Here is a 15,815-nt window from a genome sequence, read left to right as displayed (position 1 = left end):
CCAATACAAGCTTAAACACATAAATATTGTGACTAAAACACACTGACACAGACACACAAACACACACACACCACTTATAGTAAATTAAAATGTCCCTACGCACACAGATGCAGGCATGTAGCCAGTGACAGAGAGTTTGTACCCAGATTGTTTGTTTTGGACACACACCTGGGCCTGTTCCATGACTGTCCGGTCTGGAACACTGCTCTCAATCCTTCCAATGCCTCCCCCTCCACACACACACACACACACACACACACACACACACACCACCATCACCACCCCCTTGATTCTCTGCCTTTTCTTATTTTTATCCCTTTAACCCCCCCCCCCCCCCCCCCACCCACCCCCCACCACCCTCCCCTCCAATCCAAAAGCTTTCCTCACATGCCTCTGCTTGCCTCTCTCGGTGTACTCACACTCCTATTAGTATTTGTTACTCATTTGTCAGACACATGGCCCTGGAAGAGCAGCTCGGTCCATGCCGGCGCTTTAAAACCCATTGATATTATGTAACCATTAATAGCCGGCGGCAGATGGACTTTTACCAGCCATAATTGAGGCCAGTGTCCCTCAGGATTTCCTCTGCGAGGCAAAAAATAGCCTGTCCCCTACTCTACATACAATTACATACCAGGGGAGGCTGGTGGAGGTAGAAATCGGAGGACGGGCTCATTGTAATGCATCATGCAACGGAATGAGGAATGGTAGCAAACATGTGTGTTTGATACCATTCCTCATTCTGTTGCATGATGCCTTAGAATGACCCCCGTCTTCTGATTGCTACCTTCCCTGACATACATACACCAGCATCACCAGTGCAGCACTACTACCTGTTACTGTTGGAATAGCCTAGGGCTCAGGCTGCGCTGTCCTCAAGAGTCCAATGCTCTATTTTACTTCCACATTGCTTTTTGACTGAGAAGGACCGAAGACTCCTCATGAATCATGAATGGAATACTCGTCAGTTCAAGTTTGAACCTTGAAGGAAGGACAGGGTGTGATTTATCTTTATAAATATATCTTCCATTTACGTATTCCGAGGTCAAATGGGTCCAACTCTGGCTTTGGTCGAGTCTGCCAACTGGATTCAGACTGGGGCGCAGATCTAGTATTAATTAGCTCAAAGGTGCCTCTGTCTAGAGTGTCTGCCCTGAGAACACCGTCCCCCTGAGAGAGTGTCTTTGGATTACCGTAGCAATGGTAATGGAGGGGCTCAGGTTACAGGCTGGAATGTCTCAGACACTGCCTGAGTGCCGTCCCTGCTTAAAGTTGCTGCACCGCAGAGCTGAGTGGGGAAGATGAGTGGCCCAGAGCTGAGAGGCAGTTATGGGGTCAGAGTCCGGCCTCTTGTCAGAGTAAGGCCTCTTGGTTAGGGTCAGTTAGAGGGTAAGGGTTATCACTTGTAACCTCTTGCAGGTGTGAGGGTTATATTATAGTTTTTGTGGGGTTTTTTGACACAATATGTCACTGACTCCTTTACATAAGCAATTGCAATCATTATGTGCTCAGTTTGTTGAGAGATGACGCCGTTGTAGCAGCGTAGCTGTTTGTGGGTGTTTTGCTCATCGTTTAGCTCTTCTCCCAGAAGGACGCACTAATGAGCGGATGTGTGTGTGTGTTAGTACTGTGTCATTCACTCAGTCCTGTCCCCTGTGGTGATGCGAATGTGTGTGTGTGTGTGTGTGTGTGTGTGTGTGTGTGTGTGTGTGTGTGTGTGTGTGTGTGTGTGTGTGCGTGAGCAAGTGTGTTGGTGTGACACTGCGTCAGTCACTCAGTCCCTGTGGCAGTGCGGTGTGACCTGTCCAATGTCGGACACGTCAGTCCTGGTCAGGCTGCTGCGGCCTCCTGGCCAGCCTTCCTCAGGAAACGCTGGATGTGTTTCTGGGAGCTATTTAGGGGCCCAGAGCAGTCTAAATCACTGCAGTGGTCCCGGTGACATCACTCTGTCTGCAGCTTATTTTAGACTGTGTCGACTCCCATGCCCTGGCTGCCACTCTGTTGTTACAGAGTTGAAGCCACGCTTTCTTTCGTTTCTTTCTCTCCCTCCCTCCCTCCCTCCCTCCCTCTCTCATCTGTCTCTCATTGTCACTCTCTAGGGCTCAGAGTCTGAGCTAATGCGCAGCGTCTTGTCTTGATATGGGGACAGTGCTCATCGCAGCGGCTGTGTAATTGCCTTTAGCGTTTAGTATGCTGCTCTGTTGTCGTGAATTTATAGACATTTGTACGTAGAAGATGTACATCCCAATGCACATGTAGGGCTCCTCGTGTACGGTGTAGATAGAGATATACACAACCTAAATGCATATGTATTTATTCATCATCATCATCATTGCAATATACTATCATATATTTATTTATTCACAATACTCATATCGAACGAAATCCTGCATTTTATGATTACTTTTCTCCCACTTGTGTGCTTCAAGTATTTATAGAAATTTGTACATAGACTTTTCTCACTTGTCTGCTTCGCTCCAATTCCTACGCCCCCCCCTCCCCACCCTAACCTTGCTGACCCGGTAGTTTGTGCAACATAAAACTGTCTGAAGCTGCCCTATATGGGTCAATGGTTGAGCAGGGGAGTATTCAACTAACAATAAACCTCTGCATTGGGGTTGTGGCTGTTGTACATTTGGCTTCGGTGGTTTGATTAATCACCCTACACACCTAAGACCTGTCTTGACTTGAGTGGCACACATTGTGTCCCATTGTGTTATAATTGACCGACTTACAGAACGTTTCTTTTAGTGGGCTTACAGTAATGTAAAAAAAAATAGTAGAAAATGGGCTATTTGGGGTTAGGTCCTTCTTGTGTAATGTTCTTATGTTAATGCCATGAGGTCACAGCTGGGGTCAGTGTTGAGACTGTGGCCCCTTCATTCTGTTTTCCTCAGCTGGGCCAGTGAAGGTCATGTGATCAGAGCTGGCAGGGGGCCAAGAATGTTGCTTGTGATCATAGACCCCCCCCCCCTCCCCGGCCCTCCCTTAGCCCATCCACTCTGGGACCCCAGCCTTGTTGAATGCTTCAACTGTCTTGGCCTTCAAACAGGTGGAACAGTCAGAGCGAGGGAATATTAGGCATCCATGACTCACAGGCAGAAACAGGCTGATACTGTACACTGTCAACACCACACTTATGGAAGTTTACGGACTGTTTTTATGGCCCCGCTTGACTCAACATTGCCCTTTTTTTTGCTGTTATCACTGATGCTGCACTTTAGTGTGATATTATGCCTGTGTATCTGTATATTAATTGTCTTTGTGTTATACGTGTTATACGTGTTTTGTAATGTAGGACAATAACATTTTCTGAATGTGACTCTGAATTGAGTGGAGTGTAGATACTACTGGCTGTCAGGGTTAGTTAAGCATTGATATACTGTAGGTAACAGCTTAGCACTGATTAGATAATAGGGGGTTGTGCTTCGTCTCCACTATCTTTGTCTTCTGTGCCAAGAAGCCTGTCCAGGCAGTATGTTATTCATGATGACATAATCTCAATATCTACCCCTCTCTAAAACTAAATCTAGACCAGGTTATGCGGTACGACAGGCACTCCTAACTGCTTGTAAACAGAGTTTCTCACAGGACTTACATAATGTCGTTTCAGGGTGGCGTTTCATAAGAGGAATGCAATTATTCACAGGGACCGGTCCAGTTCCATGCTGCTTTTGATGCTACTTATGTAATGACGGGCAACGAGAGGGATGTTTCGCAATGGCGCTGAGCAGGCTCCTCTGGTTTCTCTGGTCTCATTATGTTTCGGGAGTGTTACATGTATTTCTTGGTGGCCCGTGAGCGGAGGGATTGAATATTAACTTAGACAGTGGTGGCTGGTGGGGGTAGCCTGGCATACCAGACTCAGATACAGCAGCTGTGGGATGAGGCAAGCGGTGGGATTATGTCGCTATGTGCAGGGAGAAGCTGGCATGACAACTCTGTGGAGGCTGCTGGAGGTAGAAATCGGATGATGGCTCATTGTAATGCATGGAATGGAATGAGAAATGGTATCAAACACACATGGTAGAAATCACATGTGAAGATAAATCCAGGGGAAAGAGACTGGTTGGGCAAATAGTCTGTTGCATCTCACAACTAAACCCCAGTTTTGTAATTCATTAACAACATTCTGCAGACACATGACCATAGTTAGGAGAGTATTACGCCGTGATGTACGTTTCTACCTTTCTAACATCTAAAAATGTTGGTGTATGAAAATGGCTCAATTGGCAATATTGATGTTGAGGGTTGCAAAGGGGTGGAATGTTTTCAATCAATTTCCGGAAACTTTGGCCAGGGTGTTTTGGGAATGTTCCCCAATTACAAAACATGTGGGCACATAACTGGTGGAAATTGCATTAAAAAATAGACTGTTTGAGAATGACAGGTCCTTGCAGCAAGTTTTAGTGGAATTTATGAGTCCAACTCTGAGTCCGCTTTCAAACAATAGGTGAGAGCGAGTGAGCGAGGGAGGGAGAGAGAAAAATCACTTTCAGCTGTCCACACATGGTCCACCATGTTGAAAAAAGCTAAAAAAAAAACAACAACTTACCAATAATTTAACAAAAGGGTAAAGATTGAAGCCATGTAAACCAATGAGGTGACAGCCCACGTGGGATGATACTATCTTTTACTTTTAAGCATGATCATCCTAGCACTAGTAAATGTCTTATCTGTTGTGCAATTGAATGTTTTACTTTTAGTATGTCTTGTCTTATCTGTTGTGCCTGGGCACTTTATCTGTCTCACCGTGGGAGAGTGAGGAACGTCCTCTCGATTCCTTTGTATGTCTTGACATGTGAAGAATTGACATTAAAGCCACTTTGACTTTGACTTTGACTTTGATGATCACTATTTTACAATTCTTAGGACTTCTGTCATTACAGTGTTACGATGCATGAAATGGTCAAATTCAACTCAATAACTAAGGTTAAAGAAGCCAATTGTAATGCACGAAAGCTGATGAAGACAGTCAGAGAGAGTCAACATCCTGCTAAAAAGCAGTAGAAACACATTAGGTGAAAAAACACTACAGTGGTTTCTATGGGTGATGTTCTGGTTCCTAAAGGTGTCTTGTAAAGGTCTGTAATGGTTTCTAATGGTAGCAGACAGAGACCGGTAACAGATAGATAGATAGATATTGTCCTACATGCACTCCTCCACCTACACCTCCTCCACCTCCTCCTCCACCTTCTCCTCCTCCGTGTCGTGTCGTGGAAAGGGTCTCGTCCTCTGTGCTGTTTGACGTCTGGACTAAAGCATGAAGCATTTTGTGACGTCCGACTGAATCCGAGGGGGCGTGTGCGGCGTGTAGTAAAACGAAAGAGCTCACCAACTCGCGTCTATTCTTCAACCTACACAGTGCTGAGAGGAGTTGCCATTTAAAACCGACTTGGATCTCGTCAAGCCCTCAGTCAGCAGACAGATAGCAGAAGGCTACTATTTTAGACTGAGGTGTATGTCTACGTAAATTTGGCACCGGTGAAGTAGTACTTTTGTATTTATTATAATCCACCATATCTATCGGGCTGTTTCACCCCTGAAGGACTGTATACGATTGATTAGCTCCTGATTCGTTTGACCGTATCAAGTGTCAAACGGGGAAACTAGAATTTATCACCGCGTCAAGGCAACTTGATGAGAACATCTTCGCAACAACATTACGCAGGACCAGCCACTGTTACAATCGCGGTTGACAACTTTTCATCATCGTCACAGCATATATATATATATACTGTATCTTCTGCTGTAGACCAGACGCCACACCGCCATCATGCCTAGTATGCGACAGTCGTACACGGTGACAGTACCAGAGGAGCCTCCGGCCACCGCTTTCCCCTTCATAAAGCAGGATCTGCGGCGAAAGAGTCCTCCAATGTCGCGGTCTATGTTGATGTCCACATTTGTGGGTCTGCTTATCAATCAAGCCAAGGTGAGTGAGCCTCAGCCTATGCTGTCTGCACGCATATTCAGCTTGTCCATACAGCCGATAGCCCATCATTTCGCAAATGTTGACCCTCTAGACTCATTCTATATGCTGGACAATTTGGCAATGATTGACTGTGGGCCTACCGGCGGTTGGAGACAGTGATGTTTTAGGATATTGTAGTGTTGTATAGCCAACTGCGACTCACTGACCAACGTTAACCTCATCAGCACGTTGGGCAGCGGCGTACTTACATAATGCCACTTTTACTCTGTCAGCAACAAATTTAATGTGTTATGAAATAGTTTAATGCTTGAACCTCAAACTGCTCACACACAAGCTATTGGGACTTGGAATTTGTCTGGCCATGAATAGTTATTCTAAAAGTGAATTGTTAAAAGTAATTGTTAGAGTTATTTATGCCCAGTCTTAAGTTGTGCTGGGTTGTGATAAGCCCCAGCGGGATGAGGGGTTTGGAAACTGATTTGATGGCTGGCTGGCTGGCTGCGTGTGAGTGTGTGGTGGAATGTATGTCCGATTGGTTTCCTTACCGCCTATAGATTTGGGGTCCAAAGATTGTGTATGCCAGCCGGGTTGGTCTCATAACAGGCCAGGCTTGATTACCGAGTTCTGAATAGTTTGACATTGAAAAAGGCTTTCATCAGAATTCTGAAAAGCGCGGAATTGTCGCGCAGCCCGTCACTGTGTCGTAACCCGGCGCAGCTGACTTGGTTACGTAATATGGCGTTCAGTGCGTCCTCTAGGCCTCCACACCGCTGCCAAAGATCTGACCACAACATGAAAGTTCTAACTTCAAGGACTTATGTTGCAAAGAGATGTCATTAAAGGGGGAAATCATTAGGCCTATATAATGTTGCACTATTAAAACACCACATATGACATCATGTATTTTAGGACCGGTGCATATTGATCTGGAAATACCACAACATGACGATGCAGAACAGAGATATCGTCAGGCAGCCTCACATGAACCCTGAGGCTGTGACAGGATGACCCCTACTGGACAACTAGGATCACAGCACCGCTATCAACCCTACCTGATAACGTATCACTCCAACAAGCCTCCATGTAAAACCAAACAAACCACCATGGTGCACCCAGTGACACTAAGCCGCAATATACATTTAACAAGAGAGCTGTTCCATGTCCTTCCAGTTGAAGCCATATGAGCACTTGTCTGGTGATTCTAACCCTTGTCTATGCATTATATAACAACACAGGCTAAGAACATGGTTTGACCCGTGTCACTGCAACAATTGGGGCGTGACATTGCATACATTTTTTAGGAACGAACACTCAGATAAGGAATGTCTGTCTCCAAGAATGTTCTCTTATCTCTGTACAGTACAGTGTGATAGAGCACAGGTTCTGAGAACGGCCGAGGGCCTGAAGATATGGCTGTCCTAAAGTCAGTCGTCTAGGTCTGGATGTTCCTTAATCAGCACCCCTCACACTGATAACAATCTCTCACATTGTCAGTGTGTGTGGTCATAGTGTTTGGGTTATATTAGGAGTTTATATGAAGAGTTCAGAGAGGTCAGCCCCCAGGGAGGTGTGTGTGTGTCTGTGTGTGTGTGTGTCTCTCAGTGACAATTTGTTTGGCTGTGACAAGCCCGGCACAGTCAGGTTGGAACAGCACGTTCTCCCTCTGCTCTCGCACTTTCAACCGGTGCCAACCAGTGGCAAGCCTGTATCCTCAGGACAGTGCCAGGGCCGTGAGCCAATCACAGCCCCTGTTTTCTGGACCCCCCCTCTGCGTCCAGACTCCTGAGCGAAACCACACGCTGACAGAGCCAAGCACTCCTCCAGCCTCCCTACAGTAATCACTGTATCAGTGTACTGGCTCTCAGCTCTATTTCTACCTCGGGTGTGAGAAGCTGACCCTGTGCGTGGGGCTCACGCCATATGGCCAGTCTCAAACTCTAACAACGCGCCGTTGTGCCAGACCTTCTGGCCATGTCCGGCCATGTCCGGCACTCTACCTCAACGAGCCTGACCTCGAGACAACGCCAGTGGGGAGGCTGGTGGAGGTAGACGTCGGAGGTACGGGCTCGTTGTAACACGTGGAATGGAGCGGGGAATGGATGGCGTGACGGTGTTTGGTACCTCCTCCAAGCCTCCACACCACTGCCGTATGAGGCATTTGGTACCTGCCTCTGTGTGAGAAGTGGTAGTGGAGTGCTATGTGACGTGGGGTGTGAGATCACAGGGACATGAGTTACTCACGTGTATCAGACGACTGTTGTTCCTTCGTTGACGTCCGTGTGTGTGTGTGTGGGGGGGGGGGGGGGGGGGTTGGGGGAGGTACTGATATTTGGTAGCCTTGGTCATGTGCAGTCATGACATAAGCAGCTAAGCAGCTTCCAAGATATTGCTCGTTGTCGACTGTTATGGGAAATTTAGTTATGTGGTAAAAAAAAGGTGCCAAAGTTTCCATGATATCTGTATGACCTTTGTTATATTTTGGGTTCTTCCTGACATTTGATGTAATGCTTTACTGTGAACTCAAGTGTGTGTGTGTGTGTGTGTGTGTGTGTGTGTGTATGTGTATGTGTATGTGTATGTGTGTGTGTGTGTGTGTGTGTGTGTGTGTGTGTGTGTGTGTGTGTGTGTGTGTGTGTGTGTGTGTGTGAGAGATTGTGTGTGACGTCTTTGGTGCTGCTGGTGTGTCCGGGTGGCTCCTCTACCGTCAGCAGTGGCATTGAAGCATAGCGGAACTCACTCACGAAGACAGACACGTTCCACTCTCACCAATGATTCAACCAGATTGGAGAAGACACCAATGTGTAACTTCTTGTAAGCTCACTGACAAAGACTGTACACATGATCCTTGGATTGACACTCGTGTGCATTGTGGGGAGGTGAAAACGTATGCCAGTAAAATGGTTATCCATTATCCATTCATCCACTTGACCTTTCCACAGTGTGATCTGGTGGTTTCATTTTGAATGGTATTTTACATGGGTGTACATCACACCCTCACGTGTCACGTCTCACGATTAGATTGTTGACCCTGACACTGACACCAGCCAAGTTTCCGCTGAAACGAAAGCAATACAGAGAGTCTGTGCGCTTCTTTTGGTTTGAGTTATCCAGTGAAATGATTTCTTCATACCTCAAGGCCATTTGAAACCATCAGCCCAAAGCAAAAATCTCTGTGAACCTCAAGTCCTGCCATATTTGGTCGTCACCCCTGCGTGCCACGCTGACACCACCATGGCAGTCATGATGAACCAATCAGACTCGGGGGGGCGTAAGGAGGGTATAGCAACGTTCGTTCAGTTCGTGGAATTGATGATGACACCTCTCTCCGTAACCGAGCTGTGGCACATTCCAACAGCGGTGGAGTCACGTGACACGTATGTGACTCACCCCGCCGGGAGGTGCTCAAACACACACCAGGAAATGTTTCAGATGTCTTATTTTATTAGATTATTCTATTGTCACTTCATTAGGTTGTTGTTGTTGTTGTTGTGGTTGTTGTTTGTGATGTGAGCTGCTGTAACGCCTTCATTTCCCCTCGGGGATCAATAAAGTACCTATCTACAGTACCAGTCAAAAGCCTGGACACACCTTCTCATTCAATGGTTTTTCTTTATTTTTAATTATTTTCTACATTGTAGATTAAATCAAAACTATGAAGGAACACATATGGAATTATGTAGTAAACAAAAAAAGTGTTAAACAAACCAGGATATGTTTTATATTTTAAATTCTTCAAAGTAGCCACCTTTTGCTTTGATGATGGGCTTTGCACACTCTTGGCAAGGTGTGTCCAAACTTTTGATTGGTACTGTATCTAAAGAATGCGCTGTATGTTCAGTATGCAGACTATACCGAGCAGCACAGGCCGGATGTCATCTATGTGTCCAGAACAACGCAGCAATACAGAGTTAAGGGGGATTTGATTTATCTCGGCCTTGGTGCCGATCCAGCGTTGATAAGTTGATTAGTTTGTTTTTGATTTGATGCCACAGATGGGATTGTTTGTATTTTGAGGGAATGACAAGCAGCGTCATTGGCTGACTTTGTCCTGTGCCGCACAGAACACACCACTCGTGACGTAGTCGCCACCACCATTTTGACCTTCAAACACCCCTAGGTCAAGCAACGATACACCACTTCACTCAACATTATGTTCAGTGTATGCAGCCAGTTCTGCCACGTATTGATAGTGTACAGTATATGTTTTCAGTCCAAGGCTGCGTCTGAGAGAATCTATATGCGGTATTCCCTCAGGCCATGAGGCTATCAATAAAATAAATCAAAGTGTTCCATTTCTATTCACATGAGCAGGTTAAAACCGGTCTTCTAGGTGGTCTAATGTCAGGTAGTGAATAAACAATGTTTTCTGCCATGCTGAAACAAGTCTCTCTCTCTCTCTCTCTCTCTCTCTCTCTCTTTCTCTGTCTAAACAGAACAAGAGTCCTCAAGGCCTGGTCGGACTAAGGAACCTTGGCAACACAGTACGTATACTCCTATACTCCTCTGTTTTACTCTACTGTTTTACTCAAGCACTTTATAAAGGAATGTATACAAGTCCAACATGTGTGTCTGTTTCTATAACGTGTTTACGTCTGCTCTGAAGCAGGTGTTATGTCTGAAATGTCCAATCTCGGTCATTGAAATGAATTCTGCTGTTGTCTAAATCGTACCTGTCTCTCTCTCTCTCTCTCTCTTTCTCTTCCCTCTCTCTCCTCCTCCTTTTCCATCTCTCTCTCCTCCTGTTCTCTCTCTCTCTCTCTCTTTCTCTGTGTAGTGTTTCATGAACTCCATCCTGCAGTGTCTGAGTAACACCCCTGATCTGAGGGACTACTGCCTGAGGAACACACACCGCACAGACCTCAACAACAACTGCAGGTCCAAGGCTGCTCTCATGGAGGGTAAGACACACACACGCACACGCACACACACACACACACACGCACACGCACACGCACACACACACACACGACAGAGACCTAAGTCAGACAATAGAGACTTAAGTCAGACAGCAGTCCAAGGCTGCTCTCATGGTGGGTAAGACACACACACACACACGCACACGCACACACACACACACACACACGACAGAGACCTAAGTCAGACAACAGAGACCTAAGTCAGACAACAGATATGGATATCCACCTCTAAACCAGAGAAACCACAGCATATTGTCTTATTTAATGTGGCTACTCAACAACTGTATGTATTAACGTATATTCTCTCAAGATATATTATCATGGCATGTGTCTTTGTCATTCAGTTATGTTGATAGTTGTTCTTAGTTTGATTGTTCTTAATGTATGAACATTTAGTTATTTAGTTGATATGAAACAAAGCTTTTGTGTGCAAACAGCTGCAGCGCAGACAGGGTTTAGAGATGGTTAACACAGACAGGGTTTAGAGATGGTTAACATTGGTACAGTTGCTAGGAAGGCCTCGCCTGATTGTTATTCTTTGCATGGCTCGTTTCCCCTGCAATGTGACCCCAGCTTAACAGTACAAGGGCTTGAAAAGTGGTCTCATTTTCTCTCCTCTCCTCGCTCTCTCTGTCCCCCCCTTTCTCTCTCTCTCTCTCTCTCTCCCCCTTCTCTCTCTCTCTCTCTCTCTCTCTCTCCACACCAGAGTTTGCCAAACTCACCCAGACCCTGTGGACATCTGTTAGCAGTGAGGCGATCAGTCCCTCGGACTTTAAGACTCAGATCCAGAAATATGCTCCCAAATTTGTGGGGTACAAGTAAGTGCCTCACCCCTACTCACAGGCATATCTAAATCTTTTGTCTTGCTTTCCCCCCTCCCCCCTCTCTTTCTCTCTCTCTCGCTCTCTCTGCACCAAAATACAGTATATGGGAACTCATTGCAGCCCTCTTGGTTTTTTAGGACTCTCCTTTTACGGTTGAGTGGTTGAAATAAAAAACGGTTAAAGTAACTCTCTCTCTCTCTCTCTCTCTCTCTCTCTCTCTCTCTCTCTCTCTCTCTCGTTCTGTCTCTCCTCCAGTCAGCAGGATGCTCAGGAGTTCCTGCGGTTCCTACTGGACGGTCTCCACAACGAAGTCAACAGAGTGACGGTGCGGCCCAGGGTGCCAATGGAGGACTTAGACCACCTCTCGTAAGTCACCTGCTATAGCATGACCCCCCCTGACCCCCCTCTCTGTCTCTATAGGACGAGACAGGCCTGACCGGGCCCTAAGCCCCATATTCACTAAGATCAGTCAAGTAGGTTTGAGTCTCCTCTTATAGCGGGTCGGTAGCCACTCGTCGAACGGGTCATGACTTCACACCAGATCCTGGCTAGAAACATTTTTTTTTTTACCAAGACTCTGTTTCTGTAGAAGAGAACAGCTAGTGTGTGATTGTAGGCTGACCTGGGGTCTGTGTTTGTGTGACTGTAGGCTGACCTGGGGTCTGTGTTTGTGTGACTGTAGGCTGACCTGGGGTCTGTGTTTGTGTGACTGTAGGCTGACCTGGGGTCTGTGTTTGTGTGACTGTAGGCTGACCTGGGGTCTGTGTTTGTGTGACTGTAGGCTGACCTGGGGTCTGTGTTTGTCCCCCTCCACAGTGACGACGAGAAAGGAAAGAGGATGTGGAACAAATACCTGGAGAGGGAGGACAGCAAAGTGGTCGGTAAGTCTCAGAGACAGTGAGACACTGAAAACTGTGTGTGTGTGTGTGTGTGTGTGTGTGTGTGTGTGTGTGTGTGTGTGTGTGTGTGTATATTGTGTGTAATTGGTGTGTGTGTGTATCTCTATAGATCTATTTGTGGGCCAGCTGAAGAGCTCTCTGACCTGCAATGAGTGTGGCTACTGCTCCACTGTGTTTGATCCATTCTGGGACCTGTCGCTACCCATCGCCAAGGTGAGTGTGCTCATGGACACACGCACACACACACACACCGCAAGCACAGTAGCTCACGGAGACACACACACAGAGACACACACACAGAGACACACACACAGACACACACACACAGAGACACACACAGAGACACACACACAGGGTCTTGACAGGTGCTGGGTCTGTGTGTCCACAGAAAAGCTCAGGGGAGGTGAGTCTGACGGACTGCATGCGACTCTTCACCAAGGAGGACGTACTGGATGGAGATGAGAAACCGGTAAGGGAGCGGTTCTCTGATCGTACTGTTTCATGCGCGTCTGTGTGTCCATGTTTGCTGCTGTGGGAATCCTAACTCGAGATCCGCTCGCCTAACTCGTTTGCATGAATCTCTCATTGATGTTAATGGAAAATGGGCGCGACGGTTTGAGTGATGCGCACAGATCATGAGGAAGAGTTCCACCCTCGCGAGTGTACAGTAGGAGTGTCTTTCTGCATGTCCAAGGGGCAGCCTGTCATGACCGATCTCTCCCTCTCTCCCCTTCCAGACGTGCTACAGATGTAAAGCCCGAAGGAAATGCACCAAGAAGTTCACCATCCAGAAGTTCCCCCAGATCCTAGTGCTACGTATCCTTCCCCTGCATGAAGACGCTGTCCTCACAATTCAGCTGCTACTGTGATCTTGAGCTTAAAGGCGAAACATGTCGTTTTGCACTTTGCTGCCCTGTCTCGCCTCACTGAATGTGTGAAAACGGCAGCAGTTTAAGAAAGCCCTTTGTTTGGACCCAAGTAGCACTCTTCACTGAACGTTCTCTATCATTACATTTACATTTATGGCATTTAGCAGACACCTTTATCCATTTAGCAGACACCTTTATCCATTTAGCAGACACCTTTATCCAAAGTGACTTACAACATTTGTTTTAGTAAATGAATCATCTATCCATCAGTCATCATAAGAAAAGTAATCTATGGTAGGACCAGGGGCTATTGGCAGTCACAAAGCTAGAAGAAGGAAGGATTACTTTTTTTTTTTTTTTTTTTTTTTTTTTTTTAACAGGAGAGAAACTTGTACAGGGGGGTAGTGGGGATGAAGAGATCTTTAGGAGGGACGGTTAAGATGTAGCCTGAAGAGATGGGTCTTCATGGGTTATCATGTGATCTCATACCTTGCTTCCGATTTATCATGGCCATTTAGCACTATTTTAAAATCTACAGACTGGACCTTTAATGAAGCAATGATAAAGCATTAACAGCTGTACTGCCCACTGTGTATGTACTCTTCCTTGACCGAGCTCCTCTCCCAGACCTCAAGCGCTTCTCAGAGTCTTGGGTCAGAACCAGCAAGCTGTCCACCTTCGTCAACTTCCCCCTCAAGGAGCTGGACCTGCGGGAATTCACCTCTGAGAACAGCAGTAAGTGTATAACAAAAAACTGTGGTATTTGTTGAGGCAGTTATTTAGGTTGGATTAGGAAGCTGCAAAACACTTTCACCAACACAAACTGAAGACATGGCTGAAAACAAGTCTGTCGTCTGTATAATACGCTGACTATTTTGTTGTCTAATGTAACGCTGTTTTTTTTTGTGTTGATGTTTGATGTTTTTTTTTAACCTGAGACCTCAGGGACGAGGGATGTAAATGAGCTCTCTAGCTAACTCTGACACGTTTACATTGGTGTGTAAACTGATATGTTGGTTCATTTGTGTACTGTCCCTGTCAACTGAATTGCTTAATACATAAATGGGTTTGTTGGGATTTTGGGAGTGATGACAAAAACAATATTCATTTCTTTCTCCCTCTTTCTGTCTCCCTTTGTAGCGAATGCAGTGTATAACCTTTATGCAGTGTCCAACCACTCTGGGAACACTCTGGGCGGCCACTACACAGCCTACTGTAGGAACCCTTCCCTGGGAGAGTGGTACAGCTACAACGACTCCAGGTATGAGATACCACCCCAACCAAGATTACCATTCTTCTGCTTCATAACACGTTTAATTGATAAAAGGGTGTGTGTGTGTGTGTGTGTGTGTGTGTGTGTGTGTGTGTGTGTGTCTATGCGTGTGTCTGTGTGTGTGTGTGTGTGTGTGTGTGCGTGGGTGCGTGCATGCATTGTGTGTCGACAGCGCAGTTCTAACCCATGTTTCTCTGTTTCCTCTGTGCAGAGTGAGCCCCATGTCGTCCAGCCAGGTGCGCAGCAGTGACGCCTACGTGCTCTTCTACGAGCTGGCCACCTCCTCACGCATGTAGGACGAAACCAAAGCTACATATCACGGACATACAGACTTCATAAAGCCTGGCAGAGTGGACTACATAGAGCCTGCCGCCTATGGATTGAGTTGGGTCTCAGTAGTCAACGTTGTGAGCCTTGCTCTGTGGACTGTGTGTACTGTAAGCCTATGGATTGAGTTGGGTCTCAGTAGTAACGTTGTGAGCCTTGCTCTGTGGACTGTGTCGACTGTAAGCCCGGCACTGGACTCTACAGATGTGGACAGTAGGTTGGGCTGCAACACAGCCAATCATATCTGTTGTAGAGGGAAAGCTGAAGGACTACCCTAATAGACTCACCTCTCAACCCTGTGAGAGAGCGGACAAATTGAGCTGGGTGTGTGTGAGTGTGTGTGTGTGTGAGTGTGTGTGTGTGAGTGTGTGTGTGTGTGTGTGTGTGTGTGTGTGTGTGTGTGTGTGTGTGTGTGTGTGTGTATGTGTGTGTTTTCTCAAGGTCGATGAGTAATACAACTCTCTATGCACTTCAACATGGACTACTACACGCCACGCTGGAGTTTGGTCATCTGTTTCAAGGTCACTGCCAAGACGTCAAAGACTTATCACGTTGACCTTTCCTTGTAAATGACTATTTCATTTTATAGCCTGTATCTGTGACCTTAGAAGCTTGAATGGATCACTCTCTGTCGCCATCTGGTGGTGTAATGTCAGAGCAGTAGGGCTAAAGAGAGGGCCTGTACATGTTCGTCTGCCTCCCAGACAATGAGAGACCCTGGTCTCCCTCCTCACACTCTGGACAAGCGGATGTATCATGATGCCATGGTACA

At 46.4% G+C, this 15,815-nt stretch overlaps 1 protein-coding gene across 2 annotated transcripts; it reads left to right on the top strand.

The window, feature by feature from the left end:
* The first annotated feature begins 5,368 nt into the window (after positions 1–5,368).
* Positions 5,369–15,513, top strand: usp2b (ubiquitin specific peptidase 2b). 2 transcript variants are annotated; one of them, XM_083691891.1, is made up of 12 exons: positions 5,369–5,935; positions 10,369–10,416; positions 10,710–10,833; positions 11,558–11,669; positions 11,931–12,041; positions 12,492–12,556; positions 12,684–12,787; positions 12,963–13,043; positions 13,312–13,390; positions 14,071–14,178; positions 14,584–14,704; positions 14,928–15,513. In XM_083691891.1, the coding sequence occupies exons 1-12, from the start codon at positions 5,777–5,779 to the stop codon at positions 15,010–15,012; spliced, it is 1,197 nt and encodes a 398-aa protein (XP_083548017.1). In that variant the 5' UTR covers positions 5,369–5,776; the 3' UTR covers positions 15,013–15,513. The 2 variants fall into 2 exon arrangements, with proteins under 2 accessions (XP_083548017.1, XP_083548018.1); XM_083691892.1 differs by lacking the exon at positions 5,369–5,935 and adding an exon at positions 8,279–8,746.
* Positions 15,514–15,815: the final 302 nt, after the last annotated feature.

This window comes from Argentina silus, assembly GCF_951799395.1.
Source record: "Argentina silus genome assembly, chromosome: 2".
Taxonomy (NCBI): domain Eukaryota; kingdom Metazoa; phylum Chordata; class Actinopteri; order Argentiniformes; family Argentinidae; genus Argentina; species Argentina silus.
The sequence above is the reverse complement of the archived record's forward strand: the minus strand, read 5'-3'. Positions and strand labels throughout refer to the sequence as shown.